Raw genomic sequence first — 18578 nt, 5'->3', positions numbered from 1 at the left:
AACTCACAACTTTCTCAGTTACGGAAATATTTTTTCAGCAAGAAATCTACCTCGGATCTCCTGAGAACTATCTGTGATGCAGGCAATAAATACACACCTTTAAACCTATCTGACGAAAGTATGGTAATAATTGAAACCACTGTTATTTTAGATAGTAAAATGTCGATATGGAAAGCTAAATCTCTTCACGTAAGACACCCTCATGCCCTGGAGGCTCCTGAAATGGATACAAAATGCATCGCATCGCACAGGAGTGTGTCATCATGTGCGTTGTCAGGATTGTCTGTGCAGGTAGAGAGAAATAGAACGTTAATAGAGTAGTTTTCTTCATCAAAGAATCACATCATCAGCCACAGGCTCCGACTTGACGATAACCTATGATGATAACACGTAATAATTAGTAATACGTGAAAATCGCATATACGATAAATGGGTCATTCCATGTCAGTTCATCCAGGCATGACACCCACCGACTTGGATTTTGATGAAACTTTGCAATTTTCATCCTTCCATGTAGGAATGAAACAGTGTAAAATATTTCTTGGCTATCTCTAACAGTTTTCACAGTTAACACAAGCATTTCATCACACTTGAAGGGGTACCCAACACTGACTACCTGAGTCGTGAAAAGGGATTTTTTTACATAAAATTTTTTTAACAACAAAGCAAGCACAAAGCCAAGAATTTTATTTTTACAGGTGGTGGGTCATACCTTAAGGAATATTAGAAAAAATAATTTAGCATGATTCAGATATTGCCTCAGGTCAAAATTTGATGTTTTATAGAACCACGTTTTTGACTCAAAATTTTCTAAAATCTTATGAAACATGAGTTTAGAGAATTTCCAACATCCCTTTGGATATTTTTCAATTAGTTTTTGGAATCCTCGTGACTTCTACAGTAGACCTGCAAATTTTCACAAGAATCGGATGAAAACTATGGCTGAGACAAATTATTTCCCTCTGGAGGTACAAGTGCCTCTGGAGACTGCATTCATTGAAAAACTGCAATTTCACCCATACTTCAAAAGGTCGTGAAAAAAAAACTGTTGGAGATAGCCAAGAAATATTTTACACTATTTCATTCCTACATGGAAGGATGAAAATTGCCAAGTTTCATCAAAATCCGAGTTGGTGGGTGTCATGCCTGGATGAACTGACATGGAATGACCCAAATGTGATATTAATGCGATACACGAGAATAAATCAGGGTTCCATCTTTACCAAAATTTCCTGGATATAAACAGTTACTTATACCACTTATTTTATAAGAGCGCGACCCGGGTTTCAATGAGTAATCATCATCATCAGGCGCTAATTATAAAATTATAATTATATTTTATAATTTACCAAAATTATAAAATTCACGGTTTTTTCCTGATTTTTACAGTCTCAATGTCGTCAACTTTACAGTCTGGTAATTATAATAAGCCATGTAAGTTATTTAAAAAAAAATATAGATTACGTAACAATCATCGGCCGTACGTGAACTTAAAATAAAAAAAAAGACACCTTGAATACAAACGCAGCAATGAAAGTATTTGAATACGACGTCAAAAATATCTAATGACCACCTTAAAAAAACACCCCCTTCGACCGATTCCCTCCCAGCACGCAGGGATGATGAGACAGGGCTGCCAACCACCCCGATTCGACACCCCACCCTATTTGGTGAAGCGGGGAGGCTCACGGGAGTGCATCGTCAGGATTGTCTGCGCAGGGAGAGAGGAAGAGAACGAAAGTTGAATCAACTATACCAAATACGACGTAATTCTGACTTTATTTAAGCATTTTACGCAAGAAAATAAATGTCGGAAAGACGAAGAAATAGGAACAAGACTTAGCATTCTGGCAAAACTCGTTATCCTCGCAGCTGAGCTTCTCGGAAGTTGATGCGGTATTTTTTTCCGAAAACATATATGTATGAAGTTATAATTTATGAGTTAGGCTATAAATCCCTATTGTCACAGTTGGAGACGAAGGGATATTTTCTCAGGATATTTGATTTCTCCCTGATAGCTATTCAAATTCACCTGCTTATCTCGTGAGAACTTCCAAAGATGGACTAAAAATAATTGAAGAAAATCTGGTGGAGAAGCACGCGTATTTTGCTAAATGCCTCGGATTGTCCGCTACACTTGACAGTAGGAGTGGGGGTAAAGCGAGCTACCTGTTGAAAATAAGAAGTTGGATGAAGCTGAGTATCAGATGGGCGTGCCACTGAAATGGCGTTTGGTGGATAAGAATGTATACATCAGACAGAAAACCATCCTAGCAGTGTAAATGACGAGACGGCATGCAATAATTTTTCGGGAGGTGGTGTGTCCCCTAAGAATATTTGAAAAAGATGTTAGTTGAATCAACTATATGCCCAATTGTTTCCATAAAATTAAAATATTCCATTAATCAGCTAAATTCCAGTTCGAATCCTTTAACCTTTTCCCTACGGAGGGCGTTTTTTCACGGCCTGAATTTTTCGAAGCAAAATTTTGCAGGCCGCGTTTTCACGGTTTTGCGGCCAAGCATGCCAAGTGGGTCCCAACCGCCATTAGGGTCCCTCAGTGCGAGAGGTTCGACCCTTTCCTATTGTCCGCGTGGGGATTATCTTGGCCCATTCCGGCGCTTAGTGACCCACTCAAGGAAGGTGCTCATGGTCACTTATTTGTTTATAAGGTGGAATAACTAAAAACGTACATGTTGCATTTATTGAAAATCAACGCGAGGAATTACATTCTGGATGTTCTGCTGATTGGTTCCAAATTTTAAACGGAACTCTAGCGTTCATATTAACGGAGTTGATCATCACCTAGAACAAATTTTGGAGACGCTTAGGTTAGATGTTTAACTGTTATTTTTAAAACTTACTAGCAAATTTACAGGAGCGATATTATAATGATCAAAATCTAAAGATATACATTATTCTGTTAGCCACATTCTAAGTGTGCATTTGCGGGGAAATTCAATGAAATATCCGATTTAACTCCAATGAAAAAAGCCCTCGTACTGTAATAATATATGATTCTCTCATTTCTTTGTCGTGAGCTGAAATTACAGCGACTATTTTTAATAACCTCTTATCAACCTTTGAATACAAACATATTATAAATGAATTTTGCTATAAATACTAATTAATGCAAATCCTAAAAATTCGTAAATTTAATGTACAAATAAGGAATGTTTTACGTAGACACATGTTGTGAGAAGCATTCCATACCATTGCAGGAAAGAGACTGCTCTACCCAGGTAGTTACTCTCATATCTTGGTTCTCTGGTCAGGTTACATTAAGGTGGTCTGCCCTGTGCACCTCACAGGCTTAGTTCGGGACACATTAGAGCATTAATGTTTTCTTGGAAAAACGTATTCCCCTCCAAGTGGCACATTCAAGAGTAGATTGGTGCAAGTAGCCTCCTACTGAAATATGTATGTGGAAGATGATAATCTCACTCTTCTTTGAATAGCTCATTTTCTTTTCAAAATTTTCTTGGCATGTATTCAAATATAGCCGTTAACTCTCTCTACGCATTCCGTTACCTATAAAAGGGATGGTTTCTGTAGAACCCTGCTGTGCGATGCAGCCCATACCATGAATGGAAAGAGAACTGCTCTACCCAGGTAATTACTCTCATATCTTGGTTCTCTGGTCAGTATCCATGAAGGTGGTCTGCCCTATGCTCCTCACGGGCTTACTTTGGGACACATTAGCGCATTAATGTTTTCTTGGAAAACTTATTATCCTCCAACTGGCAAACCCAAGAGTAGATTGGTGCAAGTATCCTCCTACTGAAATATGTATGTGGAAGATGATAATCTCATTCTTCTTTGAATAGCTCATTTTCTTTTCAATTTTTTTTTGCGTGCATTCTAATTCAACCGTAAATGTTCTGTACGCATTCCCTTTCCTCCTCATGCAAGGATTTTCTTTCAAATGATGTTTCGGTGGAATTACATTTTTTCTTGGAATTATACAGCAAGAATTTTCTGTTGATGTGCCTTTCGTTGGTTCCTTAGAGCTTTTGTTAGTTTTGCTTACGTTCTCGACGTGATCAGAGTTACTTGGACGAGTGGAGCATTAGGCAAATTTACTGGACGGGAATTTGCTTGCACTGGGTAAATGTCCAGGCTAATTACGGATCGATCGATCCTGGAAATACACACTAGAAGTGATAATGAAGACCAGGATAGTGACTCTAGAAATAGTTTTTTTTTTTTTTTTGTATTTCGTGCGTAATATGAATTTATATTTATCTGAGTGAAATTTCTTAATAAATATAATGTAGCCGTTTCAAACAACAACTTTGTTAGATTCAAGATGTTTTATGAGAATTTTTCGGGAAAATATTCTTCTAGAAAATTCGAAATGTTTCATTCCCATGTTTTCAGAGAACTCGTGGAGAGCAGACGCAAATGAGGAGAGTGTGGATTTGGGCATCATGGATCTAAAATATGTTAATATCATAAATCGTAAATACCTAGAAGTATTCTAAGAACATTGAAAGATGTCATTCCCTTTAAAGTATTTGTTGGTCTATGATATACCGTATAAGCTTGTGTAAGAGGCGCACAAAGAAACAATTTATAAGATCCTACATCTGGAGTATGCTCCTACACGGAAGTGAGGCATGGACAATGACCGCAGCGGAGAAAGCAAGGATAGAGGCCTTCGAAATGTGGTGCTACAGAAGAATGATGAAAATCAAATGGATCGACAGAGTTAGTAACAAAGAAGTCCTAAGAAGAGTAGGAGAGAAGAGAAGCCTCATGAAAACCTTAATAAGAAGACGGAACAACCTTATAGGCCACATCCTGAGACATGATGGCCTGATGAAGACAATCGTCGAAGGACAAGTGGAAGGTAAGAATGGAAAAGGAAGACCTCGAACAAAATACATGGAACAAGTGAAGAGAGATGTGAAAGAGAAGAAATACGTAAGTGTGAAAAGATTAGCTGAAAGGAGAATAGAGTGGAGAGCTGCGTCAAACCAATCCTAGGATTGTTGACCAATGATGATGATGAAGAGGCGCACACGTGTAAGAGGCGCACCCCTATTTTGCGGATCGAAGCTATAAAGAAAAAAAATTTTGCGACATTTTTTTAATCCTATCGTGCGGTGTTCAGACGTATGCCTGGAATTTCGACAGTTATCGAAATGTCCTCTTTCAGTACTATTTGAAAGAGGAAATTTTGATAACTGCGGCGGCATAAGAGGGAGTAGAAAGAGTTCCGATCCTCTCTTTGCATACGCCATCGCTCTACGTTGCTTGTCCTACTCACGAACAATTTTGTTTAAAAGCTCTCGCAGGAGTATTGCAATAGAATTGCAACCGCGGAAAATTTTAAGGCAAAACACGACAGGCACATAGCATGAGCTTTCCCAAGAGATTGAACAACAATCGGGGCAATCTCAGTGCCGTAGGTTAATAACCACGTCGTAGATTTAAGGCCCCTTGCACACGCATCGATTTTGGACGGCCGGTAAAATATCGGCCGTCCACATTCCAATAGTGAACAATGGGAGAGCATTGGAGCTTGCACACGTACCGACCACACCCCGGCACCGGCAAAATGCCGGTTAGCTGCCGGCTATTGTCACTGTGGATCGCCAACGCCGGCTCAAAAACTTAGCAACGTATCGTTTGACCGGTAAAAATCCGGCGTGTGTGCAAGCATCGCTTCGCCGGTAAAATATCGGCCAATATTTTACCAGCCGTCCAAAATCGGTGTGTGTGCAAGGGGCCTAACGGAACTACACTCGGCTCTCCATCAGCTAATGCCTCTGCCGTTTTTTTCCTTTCCGAGACTCCACAGGAAAATATCAAGTTACAGGGGAACAATGGAAACGTGTTTCATCCCTACCCCATTCCACCAACTGACCTTTTTCGGTCTACCAGGTTCAATTCCCCGAGTTTCTGGAGGTAAAATGCTATGTGAGTCACCTTCTGAGCTCGAAGATATCTCGATATCTTTCAGCAAGTGTATGACACGCACGAGGTTCAAAAAAAGAAAGAGATCTAACGCGATGCATATCTGACAGAATTTAAGTTTTTAAGCTCTAATTGTTTTACACAAAGATTTATAGCTAAAATAAGGCTACTAATATTAAACATAGTCCAAACAGCACAATTTCGGAAGAAACAAGCGTAGCATAAGCGCATTCAAACAAGACGAGACGGACTGGAAACTCAGGCAACGCAAACTGCGTATATCACATTGCTGCGCCTTCGCCCCTTTGCTTTAAAAGCAATGACGTCACATGCAAGATCGGACGTGTTCTTCCCTTGCTCCTTCGCTCATAGCTTTAAATACGGAGGGGAGGGAGCCCTCTTCCCCCCGACCTCTCCTTCAGCACTCTTCACTTATAAGCATTTCCGATTTCTTCTATCCACCATTAAGTCCAACAATGAGCACACTCGTTCGAATTTTTTCAACCGCAGGTTTTGACACCAATATTACTATATGCAGAATAAATGCCGCGGGATGCCCACTCGTGGCAATAAATTTAGCGTGCGCACTGGAGCGAATCACCACGCGCGATCTTTTCAATGTTCACCTCTGGGGTACCGACGTGACGGCGCGATGCTTGCAAGAAATTCAAACAGGAGCATTTTAAAAATACGTCACTAAGGGAGAAACTCCCCTGCCTGCTGCTTGATTTTGACCCAGGGTTTCAGATGACTGACTCACGCTGAAAACCAAGGCCACTCAGTTCCCCTTGAACTTGCAATCGGTGAAGGGGAGGGGGGGAAGATAAGAAGTTTGTGTAAGAGGCGCACCCTCATTTTCGGCTGCAATATCTGGGAAAAAAGGTGCGCCTCTTACACGCGCTTATACGGTAATGCCCTTTTGCTAAAAACCCTAAAAATAACCGTAGAACTTCGTTTAAAAGTTCTATAAGCATTGCTTAATGAAAGGTATACATTGACGAACTGATATTTACTACAATAATTCGGGAAAAGGGTCGAGGATTATATTTGCCCAGTTGCCCAGTAAAGGGTCCGGCACCCCGCTTGGAAAGGTCATTAAGCGGAGAAAGCGGCTACCTGGACAATTCCTAGCCAAGAAACAAATCCGTATGGGGCGAAAAAGAAATTCTCAAAGCCTTTGTACAGCCGAAAGCAACTTCCCGTGAATGAGCCAGGCGCGAAAGGGTTGAAGGAAATCAAAATTACTCCCCAAAATCTTGTGTTTCCTGCTGCACAGGCAACCGAGTCAAACATTCCAGCATTCATCGTTTAGTATTCGAGGTATTCAAATATTCGAGCAATGATTTAATATTCGAATTTGATATTCGAGTTTGAGAAATCTGCTATTCGACCCATCTCTAGTCTCAACTCATTTCAATAATAACCTATGTAGCCTAGTTATAGGGTAGTTACCTTCATCAAAGAAAATGAAAGGCATCGATTGCGATTCGTTAACCACCATTAGTGTATTCATAATATACAAATTATTTGGTTTTAGAAATCCCAGTTTAGACGAATGTAATGGTCATTTTTTAACCTCATTTGAAAAAGGCCAGATTGGCGCCCATGCGATGCCACTCCACGTGACGTCACAGGGACCTAGTTTCTACACGAGTAGATAGGAGTTTTACATCGTCTGAGATTACCAATGCATGCGTGTGGCACAGAGCTCTGGAAAACTTGTCTTAATAATCACCTATTAAAACTACTTAAGGTCAGAAAGTTTTCCTCGTTTGATAAGGTATTAATAATCCTTATTTAAGCCAAGCACTACCAGCTAGCAGGGTACTCAGCTACCCGCTAGCAGCCTGCGTCGTATCAGCGCTCAAACCTCCCTCAAGGTCACCTCACAGGGCGGCAGCGGGAACGAGAAATACGTCACACGGAGAGATTTCCCAGCATTCATACTTGCCCGTCACATTTTCGTGCACTTGAAAATTTTCACTTTTCATTTAATTGCGAAAAATAGATATCCTCATTTAAAAATCTAAATGCGTTAAATACGTACTCCAGGAGTAATAATCTTTCGATTTAGGCAATAAAAATATAATAGGAAACCACCCTATTATTAAAGGTTAAATGAACGATTTTAATTTATCCTGGTCAACACTATTCAAAGTAATTAACTAGTTTAAAGTATACTTTATACAGGTATACTTTAAACTAGTCAAGAGTGAACACCTCTTTGGGTTCTATTTCCGGGCCTGCTCTCCGGCTGTGGCACTGTGCACACGATTTGGACTGCTCGTGGCATCATATACCAAGCAGTCCAGCAACACCTTGTCCGGTAGTGTCCGAAAATATCCACAGGGAAGAATGACGCCTCGGTAGCTTAAATGGCTAAAGCACTCGACCGGAAATCGGGAGATCCGGGTTCGAATCCCAGTCAAGGCCAATGATTTTTTCTCTGTGGATCTTTCGCAAGATTGTTCATTGCGGGTGACTCCCGTAAAAAGTTATTACCGCGGCTAGTCCCGGTATACTAAAACTAGACATTAAAATCGTTTAATTAACCTTATTCTAGATTCCATACACACCTTCAACTTGAAGCTTTTCCCACACTCGGCACAGGCAAAGGGTCGCTCGTCCTGATGCGTCGAGCGGTGGTACCTAAGGTGGAGTCGCCTCCGGAAACACTTCCCACAGGTTTCACACACGTGGGGGCGGTGCTCGCTCGACACTGTCTTGCACAAAAACGACACGCCCATGTCCGTTTCCTCTAGCGGCTCCGGAAACTCTTCCCCCAGTTGCCCTTCCATTGCGTCGTCTGTCCTTTCACCTTCGCTACCATTCTCCACGTCTCCGCACTGCTCCGAGACTCCCTCATCCCCTACTCTCTCAACCGTCCCGTCGTCAGACGTCGACACAGGGGGCTTTGCGAGGACGCCACCGCCCCTCAACACCGGATTGTTGACCCTCTGCAACACGATTTTGCGCATCTTCTGAAGGTTATCCACGTTCTGAGGCTGGAGCGCGAGTATTGTCGGTTGCGGGATGTGCGCGTTGGCCGTGGGCAATTTGGTCGTGTTTTGAGCTTGGACGTTTGCGGGGAACACGTTCGGCTTGATGTACGCAGCTTGCAAGACGCCTGGGTTTCCTGGGGACTGGAGGAGTATCATCGGCTGGTTGGCAAGCTGGAAGAGAAGATGATATATTTAGTAATACAGTAGATTCTGTTTAATTGGGACATATCGGGACTTGTGCACTTTGCCCCAATTAACCCTTTCGAGATGGCGGAGTTTTCGTCTAAGCATGACTGCTGTACTGAGCCCCAAGAGACTTTTCTTTCTCGTGGTACGGAGCATTTTTGGAGGACATTCGTTTAGAAGGGTCTCGCTGAACCTTTTTCGACCCATCCACACTGGGACTACGCATTGCATTATCTTGGACTCCGAGAGTAGTTGTGCTCCCTCCTTTCCGTGTTTACGACACTACCAGCGGCTTTGGTTGACGGTCAACTTATGGATTACTTACATGTATTTGTGTCATGGATAATTGCTGTTTGCCCATAAACTGAAGACTTTGAATTGAATTCCTCATTTTTTTCTCAGCATTGTCAAATTTTAAACGAAGTTCTAAGGCCAATATTAACGCATTTAATACAGCAACAATTTCCATGTTTATGTTTATACATAACTCGAGATATAAGTTAATATTTGTCGTAGAAATTCGTTTAAAAATTGTAAACGCTTCTCAAAAGACAAATAATTTAATTCTTAGTGTATATTTCTTGTAAAATGAACAAATATTTATTTCGAAAATTGACTGTATAAACAATTGTATGACCGCTGTCCCTTACCGCTGAGAGGGGTTATAAAAGACGAGGGGTCCGGGTACCTGCTCCCGGATTCGGAGGGTTAATCCTAAACCCCGAAGCGTTGGGTCCCGAGACAAAGGCGACCTAAACCCACGACCGTCCTGAAAGGGGGAGAGCTAGAAAACGTATATATACGGGTTTCGTTTTCTTGACCGGGAAAATCTCACACGTACATATACGCCCGTGGTCTCCCGGGTCAAGAAACGTCCACACGTATATATATGTGTACGGTAGGGAAAAGGTTAAAACAAATCGTAATTTGTGCCTGAAGATGATGATAATTCATTGAAACTAGGGTTGCGCTCTGGAAAAGAAGAAGTGTTATAAGTAATTGTGTGCGAGCGCTTCCTGTATGCGTTGAGTGGTAGGGGAATCGTGGGAGTGTAAGGAAGGGAGTTATAGCTGAGCTGGTATGGGAAGGGAACTGAGGTAAGGAAGACGGCAGCCGCCTCTTACAATATCCAGGAAAACTTTGCAATAAAATTCTCAAAAAAAAAGTGTATCACTTTTTCCGTGTGCTGAAGACCAGGGCTCTAGGAACCCTTCGGTCCCAAGCTTTCTGGATTTGAGGTCCTCAACTGTAATACAGTATACTTCCGACTATCCGGGTTAATGTTACCCGGACCCTTCGTCTTTTATAATCCCTCTCAGCGGTAAGGGACAGCGGTCATGCAATTGTTTATCCCGTCAGTTTTTTAAATAAATATTTGTTCATTTCTCAAGTAAATTAAACTAAGAATTGAATTATATGTCTTTTGAGCAGCGTTTGCAATTTTTAAACGAAATTCTACGATAAATATTAACTTTTATCTCGAGTTATGTATAAACATCAGCATGGAAATTGTGGCTGCGTTAAATGCTTTGATAATGGCCTTAGAACTTCGTTTAAAATTTGACAATACTCAGATAAAAATGAGGAATTATATTCTATGTCTGTAATTTACGTGCAAGCAACAATTATCCATTTGCTAAATACATATAAACAATACATAAGTTGACCGCGAACCAATGCCACAGGTATGGTCGTAAACCCGGAAAGGAGGGAGCACAACTACTCTCGGAGTCCGAGATAATGCGGAATCCCACCGTGGAGGGGTCGAAAAAGGTTCAGCGAGACCCTTCTTAACGAATGCCCCCCAAAAATGCTCCGTACCACGAAAAAGAGGGGTCTCTTGGGGCTCGGTACAGCAGTCAAGCTAAGACGAAAACTCCGCGGTCTCGAAAGGGTTAATAATGAAAAACACTTTGTTACTTCCACAAAATTCACAAAGTTTCTATTTTAGAAATTTTATTTAAATAGAAACTCTGTGAATTTTGTGGAAGTAATGAAGTGTTTTTCATTATTAACACTAGAATGCCGAAGGGTGTCATTTTGACACCCTACGCGTACATTTTTTACGGAGCTGGCCATTAGAGAGTGTTTTAGAAAAAAATCTTTCGTGACTTTTATTCATTTTTAGATCTTAACAAAACGACAGTAAAAGGGATACCCCCCTAATTTTTTTCGTCTCAAAAATTCAAATTTACCTTGAATGCCGGAGGGTATCATTTTGACACCCAGTATATAATATCATTTCTTTCTTCGGTTTAGGTCTCTTGTGGGATGTGGCTTGATAATTATTTGTCAAATTAGTATAGTTTAGTACATTATCTTCATGTGTAGTACCTTTAGGTACAGTATAGTATATTTTAGTATAGTATATTACCTTCATGATTGTTTGTTTTACATAATTTCAATGAGCATAGGCTGTATGCTACTTATTTCAAAAGTTTAGTAGCTCGTAAGGTAAGTATATTCCGCTGCCTTTTTCAAATGATTCGCCTTGAAACCAGCTAGTTTTTTTACTGCGGTGACACTTATTTGCCCTGAAACATCGCAGTGAAGTGACGCGCGCGACAATGCAGTTAGCTGCTGCCGAGCCTCTGTGTTCGGCTGCTTGGCTCGCGCGCGTGTTTGGCGGACTGGGTCGCTTGTGTGTCGCGACCTGCTGCTTGACTTGCTTCGGCAGTTCTGTCTTGATAATGGCACTGCATAGACGTGTTACGACGGAGCAAAGTATTGCAATACTAAACGATATGTCTGGAGACGTGTCGTAGAAAGGGTCTGATGCAGATTTTGAGACGGACAACGATTGGGTTGCAGAGGAGGTGCAATTTAGATCATCCAAAAATGATTAAAATAGTGAGCACGGTCAGTTTCAGTGTTTTTTATATTACAGTTTAGTAATTTAATCACGAAAGATACACATATTTATTTTACAATACACATATTTGAGTTACTGGATCTGCACTAGTTATCGGACAGAAAAGAAATTGTGCGTGGTCGTGACAAGGTGTGCCGACGTGGAAGGGGCGCTGGGTAGACTTCAAGGCGACTTCAACTCCTTGTTCAAGATCCTAAGAAGAAGATGGCCATGCTGAGGAATCATAACCTGAGCCTAACATAACCATTGACGAACAGCTGTTTCTAAGCAAAGCTAGATGTCCATTCAAGCAATTCATGGCACCAAAGCCTGATAAGTATGGGCATAAATACTGGTTTGCAGAGTATAAAGACAGTATGTATTTGGTAAACTGATTCCATTAACTTCCAGATTGACCAGAGGCGTCCAGGACGGCTCTCGTCAAGCTGGCGATCGCGTTTCAGATCATGTTGTATTGAAACGTATGCAACCCTACATGAGCAAGGGCAGGAATGTAACCACTGGCATTTGTTTCACATCACTTTTGCTAGCTCTACTCGAAACAAAAGGGTACTTGCCTTTCAGGAACCGTAAATAAGGGAAGAAAGGAAATACCTGGTGAAATAAAAGTTTCTTGGGAAGAGTTGTAATCAACTAAATTGAACAAAAATAGTGACGTAACACTTACTGTTCATCACGGCAAACAGAAAAAAATGTGTTCTTGTTCTATGATCTCTTCGCCCTCATATTGACATTGGTAACAACTCTAACAAATCGCCCGAAACTGTAAGGTGTTGTAATGAGATAAACTTTGAAGTAGATATTATTGATCATATGGGGCGGAAATATTTGGTCAGAACTAGAACCAGGCCTGTTTTTTCTTTCCAGAATACTTTTGACTTGGTCACTATAAATTCCTGGATAATATATATAAGGAAATAACTTCACAAAAGATGTCCCGAATTATTTTTACAAAATTTATCAGAATAGCTTGCTTTTCCTTACATTGCGTCAACCAAATCTAGCAACCAAATCCAGAACTGACTAGGGATTGTCAAGTATAGATAAAATGCAATGAAAACAGAACTGTTGCTTTTTGTAAGCTTAGTGAAAAGTCAGTAAACCTACGGCCAAAACAGACCAAAAGTGCCAGAATGTAGAGAATCTACTATTTAGATGAAGCTTTTTGTAAGTCTGTATGAAAAAGTGTTCGATTTCTTTTTGGGTTCATACGAAGTTTTTGTATTTTATTTTTAAAAATTTCTTAGTTTTGTGGCCGCAATGGTTTTATTTTAATTTTCGTCTTTTGAAGCACACTTGTACATTCTATGACGAAAAATTGATGAAAAAAGTTAACAATAATAATAAAAAGAAAAGCAATCCTGTCATATTCATTTTAATTGTTTTGTGCACAAAATTTAACCAATTACAGTGAACAATAAATACTTATAAAAGAGTATTCAATGATTGTATATAGGTATTATTGCACTTTCATGCGTCCTCCGACGTTTCAGCACAATCTTTTCGATGGATGCCGCATTCTAGGAGTGTATTTTTTTGTAAAAAAATTTTTACTTCAATGATACTCTATTAAAACATTAACTTTTTTTAAATATTAGGGCACAAAATCAGTATCAAACAAAAGTTGACACTATTGACTCCGAAATAAAGCTAATCTGCAACGTAACATGCATATAAAAACATGGGTGTCAAAATGACACCCTCCCGGCATTCTAGGGGATACAAATTTCCCGGCATTCTAGTGTAAACATGGAGCCCTTCCACCATGTAAAAGCTTCAAGTTTCGATTTAATTACGATTTGTTTATCTTATTATTGTTACTTAGTTACTTGATGAATTTTAAAACGGACCCCAGAATAGGGGAAAAGGATGGGCAGAGATATTCATTTATAAGAGTACTGTCTTGACTTTCGATAATTTTTAAAATTTCCAACTGTTCCCTAGAATCCAGTTCACGGCGGTCATTGCAAAAATTTAAAATAATCATTTAAAATCGCTCCTATGGCAGTTGCATATTAAGTGTTTAGCAAAATTACTTTTATCATCTTTGTTATTTTTGTAAGCACTTAAATGTTCTTTCTTTCTGATTTTAAAAACTTCTCCCTGTCTGCCCCATGTATACACCATTGCAATCGCTGCATTTCAATGAATACACTCCACACCTATCCAATTGGTCTATCAGATCCTTGATTAATATCTGATCCTTGACACTTAATATGCAACTGCCAAAATGCCACAGACGAAATGCACGCGAAAATGCGAGGGCTACGTATGAATGCTGGGAAAAGCCCGTGTGACATCATTCTGCCGCCGTGTGAGTTGACCATGGGGTGAGGATATGAGCGCCGCTACGATGCAGTCTGCTAGCAGGTAGTGCTTGGCTTTGATTAGGATTATAATTACCACATCAAAGACGGAAACTTTCCGACCGTAGGCCATTTTAATGGGGGATTATTAAGAGATGTTTCGCTGAGCTCTGTGCCTCGTGCATGCACTGGTAATCTCAGACCATGTAAAACTCCTCATGCCTACTCGTATAGAATATAGGTCGAAATACCATGTTTCTGAATCCAGTATCTTGCAGCCGCAGATGCACCGTTTTCAGGAACTAGGTGTCATGCAGAGCAGCAAGAATGTGAGTGCTAAAAAGATCGCAGTCGGGAAAATAAAGCTGTTAATGATTCAGGAGAGGTAACTAAAATAACATAAAAAGGTACAAACAGAGGAAACTCGATCGATTGTTCTTCAGAGGGATGGATAAAAACAAAGATGAATGCGGGAAAACCATCGATGCGGGAATGTTTGGCTAGGTAGCCTATGTCCCAGGAAATGCTGGATTTTTTAGCGAATTTTGATATTCCATATTCTTAAATGGTTTCAAACAAGATTTTAGCTGATTACAGGAATATTATTACTTTATCGAAACACTTAGGTCATATTGTTGATTCGACTTATATGTCTTTCAAATATCCTAAAGGAACATGCCGCTAAAAAATGTTTGCACTCTACTCGGCATTTGCACTGCTACTATGGATTTCTGTCTGATGTAAAAATTCTTATCAATCAAATGCTATTTCAAGTACACATATTTACGAGAGAAATGTGCGTTTCATGTCTCAAACAACCGCTTTTGCCGACACAGTGATTATGAGAGGTTATGAGATGGATCAAAAAGGCCAAAAATAGTTTAATATTTGAAATTTCCATTCTAGCAATTAAATTTTTAATATGATTCAGGCAATGTTGCATTACTCGTCAGCGGCACGCCCACCTTACCCTCGGCTTAATACCACTTCTTGTTTTCACCAGGGATCTCGCTCTACCCCCACCCCTGCCGTCATATGCCTGCGGACAACCTAAGGCATTCTGCAATATTCCTGCGCTAAGAATTAAGAATCTGAGAGCAATCACATTAACGCTGTGCACATTAACAATCACATTAACGCTGCATAAATGCTAATTGAAAAGATTGCAGTCAGGAAAATGAAGCTGGTAATGATTCAGGAGAGGTAACTAAAATAACATAAAAAGTACATAGATACCGTATATCTCCGAATATAGTCCCCCTCTGAATATAGTCCCCCCCCCAATTTTGAGACCTCAGTTTTGGGAAAAATTTTAAAATGCAAAGGAAGGCAATTTTTCTGTGGTTAGCAAGTTAAGTTTCTAGAGTCGATAAAAACTATTATTTTCTGTGAAGATTAAGAACAAATCTGTTCACATATTTTCCATCACAACAAAATAACTATACCTAAAACATGTTGTGATCCATTGCATGTATCAGTAATTTATAGTTCCTTAACCAGATGTAATGAAGAAATGAGAACATTTTTTAAGTATCCAAGGCTATTGTATTTTTTAAACATTCACAAATTATTAATATTTTTGATTTCTAAATGACTACAAACAATGTCAATATACAGTAAAACCTCTTTACATCGTAATGGAGGGGACCAAAATTTGGGCAATTTGATGTATGGAGGTTCACTATAGAGAGGTTTTAGGGGTAGGCACCATTTTTTCATATCCTTGGGAAATGAAAGGTGCTACTGTCTTTTAAGCCATTATATTAATATATTTGAACATATAGGAATGCATAAGCGAACATATATTTACAATTTAATGATTACACAAAGGTAAAAGTAAATTGTTCAAGAGGTCTTTTTAGAAAATAAATTAGTTAATGGGTTTGCTTAAAATTTTTTTCAAACTATTTCGAAATAATGTTTTCAATTCTATGAGCACTTTTTAATGTCATTTTCACTATAAATAAATCACTAGTTATTTTCGTTAATGCCTTTTGACCTAAGAAATAATTCCCTGGTCTATGAGTTGTAATTTACTAATAGTGTTCGGAGGAAAGAACAATAGTTTTATATTTCTAAACATAATTTCTTCATCCTTGTATTTGACTGCCTGAGTTTTTTTATTTGTGCAGCCTATATATACAGTTTCTTCTGTTTTTCCTCGGTTGTTTAAAATAAATGTGAGTGTGAATGAAGGTATTCCAAAGGTCACTGCCTTCTGCCTGTCCTCGTTGATGGCTAGGAAAATTGCTAATTATGTGCTAATGTCAAGCAGTCGCCTTCTTTTATTTCTCGAAACCATCATCAGCCTATGATTAATTAAGTAATTTTCATATTTTATGGCAAATAATTGAAAATACTCCTTATTATATCTTTAAGAATTGATTTATCATTCTTATAACATGCGACTTGTTAAAGAATATAAAAAAATAAGTAAACACGTGACTACTGCAAAAAATATACAAAAAATTGAGCTTAATTTTGAAAATTTTGTTCAATTCCCTCTCTCCTAAATACAATGCACGTAGCGTTTAAGAAAACTCTGTCGAGGGCACACAGAAACGCTAGGTCTGCGAAAGGACGTGATTTCCCGGTGAGAATGCTAGGCGAACTACTTCAGAATGAGGCGGTGACGGTAAAAAATTTCATTGCCCCACCGCGTATCAGCTAATTAGCTGTCTCCTTCACCTAACACTGTCGCGCATGGATTGATGTTCGTTCAGTATTGCTAGAAATTGACGTCCCAGACTCCCGATGGAAGAGTCAGATTTCGCGGTATAAATACGCAGGCAAGACATATGACTGTCGCTAAGCGCAATAAATTTTAAACTACGATCGTTCACGAAAGCATCGAAAAAATTACCTATGCAGTAGTAAGAAAGTGCTACACCGGGAAATATGGGAATAAAATAATTGCGAAACTGCATTTGATTTATTTCAAGTCGCGGAAAATTCATGAAATGTTTTCATTTCAGAAGCGGAAGTAGCAATGCGGTCGAGTAATTCTGTCTCCATGGATGGAAGTGAAGTTAGTTGAAATATTTCCGTCAGTAAGTGATTATAGGCTGCGCTGGTCGCCTCTTTTATTAACTGAACATAGTATGTTGTAGGCACTTACAAGAAAATAAAGCCATCAGTAAAAGAAAGCGAGTGCTATTGCGCGATTTTGACCATGATTCGAGAGAAAACGATGTGTTCCGTCTTCATTTACCGTCACTTAACCCTTTCGCGCCGGATCTTCGTTGAAGGAAATTCTTCCTCAATACGAGTCTCTTGAAAGTTTTCTTTACTCCTCTGTACGAAGCCTTTCCGCGTCGACTAAAGACAGTTGGTCTCTCCCGAAACATTTTTGGACCCGACTCGGTGGGGCGCCGATCCTTTTCCTCGGCCTCTGTCCCAGACTCTAGAGGGATTAAAAGCCCCTTCCTAGCATGAGTCCGTGGTCAACTAGCTAAAATATTAACGCAAAATATATGCAAATACTTGTTGTTCGTATGGATTTTTTTAAATTCAAAATGAATTTCGTGTTTTTTTCTGAGCGTGCAGAAATTTTAAACGAAGTGCTAACGTTTATATAGATGGATTTAGTATATTTACTAGTTGTTCTATAACTCTGTTGATATTAACGTTAGAATTTCGTTTGAAATTTCCATGTGGTCAGCAAAAAAAGATGAATTTATTTCTAGCATTGGATTTCAAAAGTAAGCAACAAATACTTTTTTTGGAAAACACACTGCAAATAACAGTAGTTGACCGCGTGGAGAGGATAGGAAAGGGTCGACCAGAGCGGCCGAAGAAGGAGCTGGGCTCGCGCTAAGGCGGATCACAAGGGGCGACCGCGTCTGTGGGTCTATTGTGTCCGCCACGGTCACTTTTTTTCGACCTGTGCCGCACAGGCGCAGGTCGTTCGTTATTCGTTGGTTATGGTAGGAAAATTCACGACGCACAGGTGTGGCATTCGTAGTTGAGGGAAAAAAATCCTCGCCGCACAGGTGCGGAATTCGGCGCGAAAGGGTTAATATGTGATTAGGGTAGTTGGATGCCCTAACTAATGGTTAACGTGAAAATTATTAAAGGTGTATAAGAAAAAAATAAGCGTGAAACATTTATCGCTGAAAATGTCATTCCATGTTCGTTATCGCGGCTGCATTAATAGTCTCTAGTTGTCTCGGTACGATTTGCGGAGGTAGTTAGGCCGTCTCGGGGCTGTCTTGTTGGTACGATATTAGAGGTTTTACGAGATAAAGAGGTTCACTATATAGAGGTTTGCCTGTAAATTTACATGTAAAT

General features: G+C 39.7%; 1 protein-coding gene across 1 annotated transcript in view; it reads right to left on the bottom strand.

Moving 5' to 3' along the window:
• Nucleotides 1–18578, bottom strand: part of LOC124172734 (zinc finger protein 282-like) — a 63559-nt gene that overhangs the window by 3139 nt on the left and 41842 nt on the right. The window contains exon 6 of the mRNA XM_046552204.1: nt 8499–9095. Coding sequence (XP_046408160.1) covers nt 8499–9095 — 597 coding nt within the window. The remainder of the gene's footprint in view (nt 1–8498; nt 9096–18578) is intronic.

The sequence above is a fragment of the Ischnura elegans genome (assembly GCF_921293095.1).
Source record: "Ischnura elegans chromosome 13 unlocalized genomic scaffold, ioIscEleg1.1 SUPER_13_unloc_2, whole genome shotgun sequence".
Lineage (NCBI taxonomy): Eukaryota > Metazoa > Arthropoda > Insecta > Odonata > Coenagrionidae > Ischnura > Ischnura elegans.
Note: the sequence above shows the minus strand (reverse complement) of the source record. Positions and strands in the feature narration are given on the sequence as shown.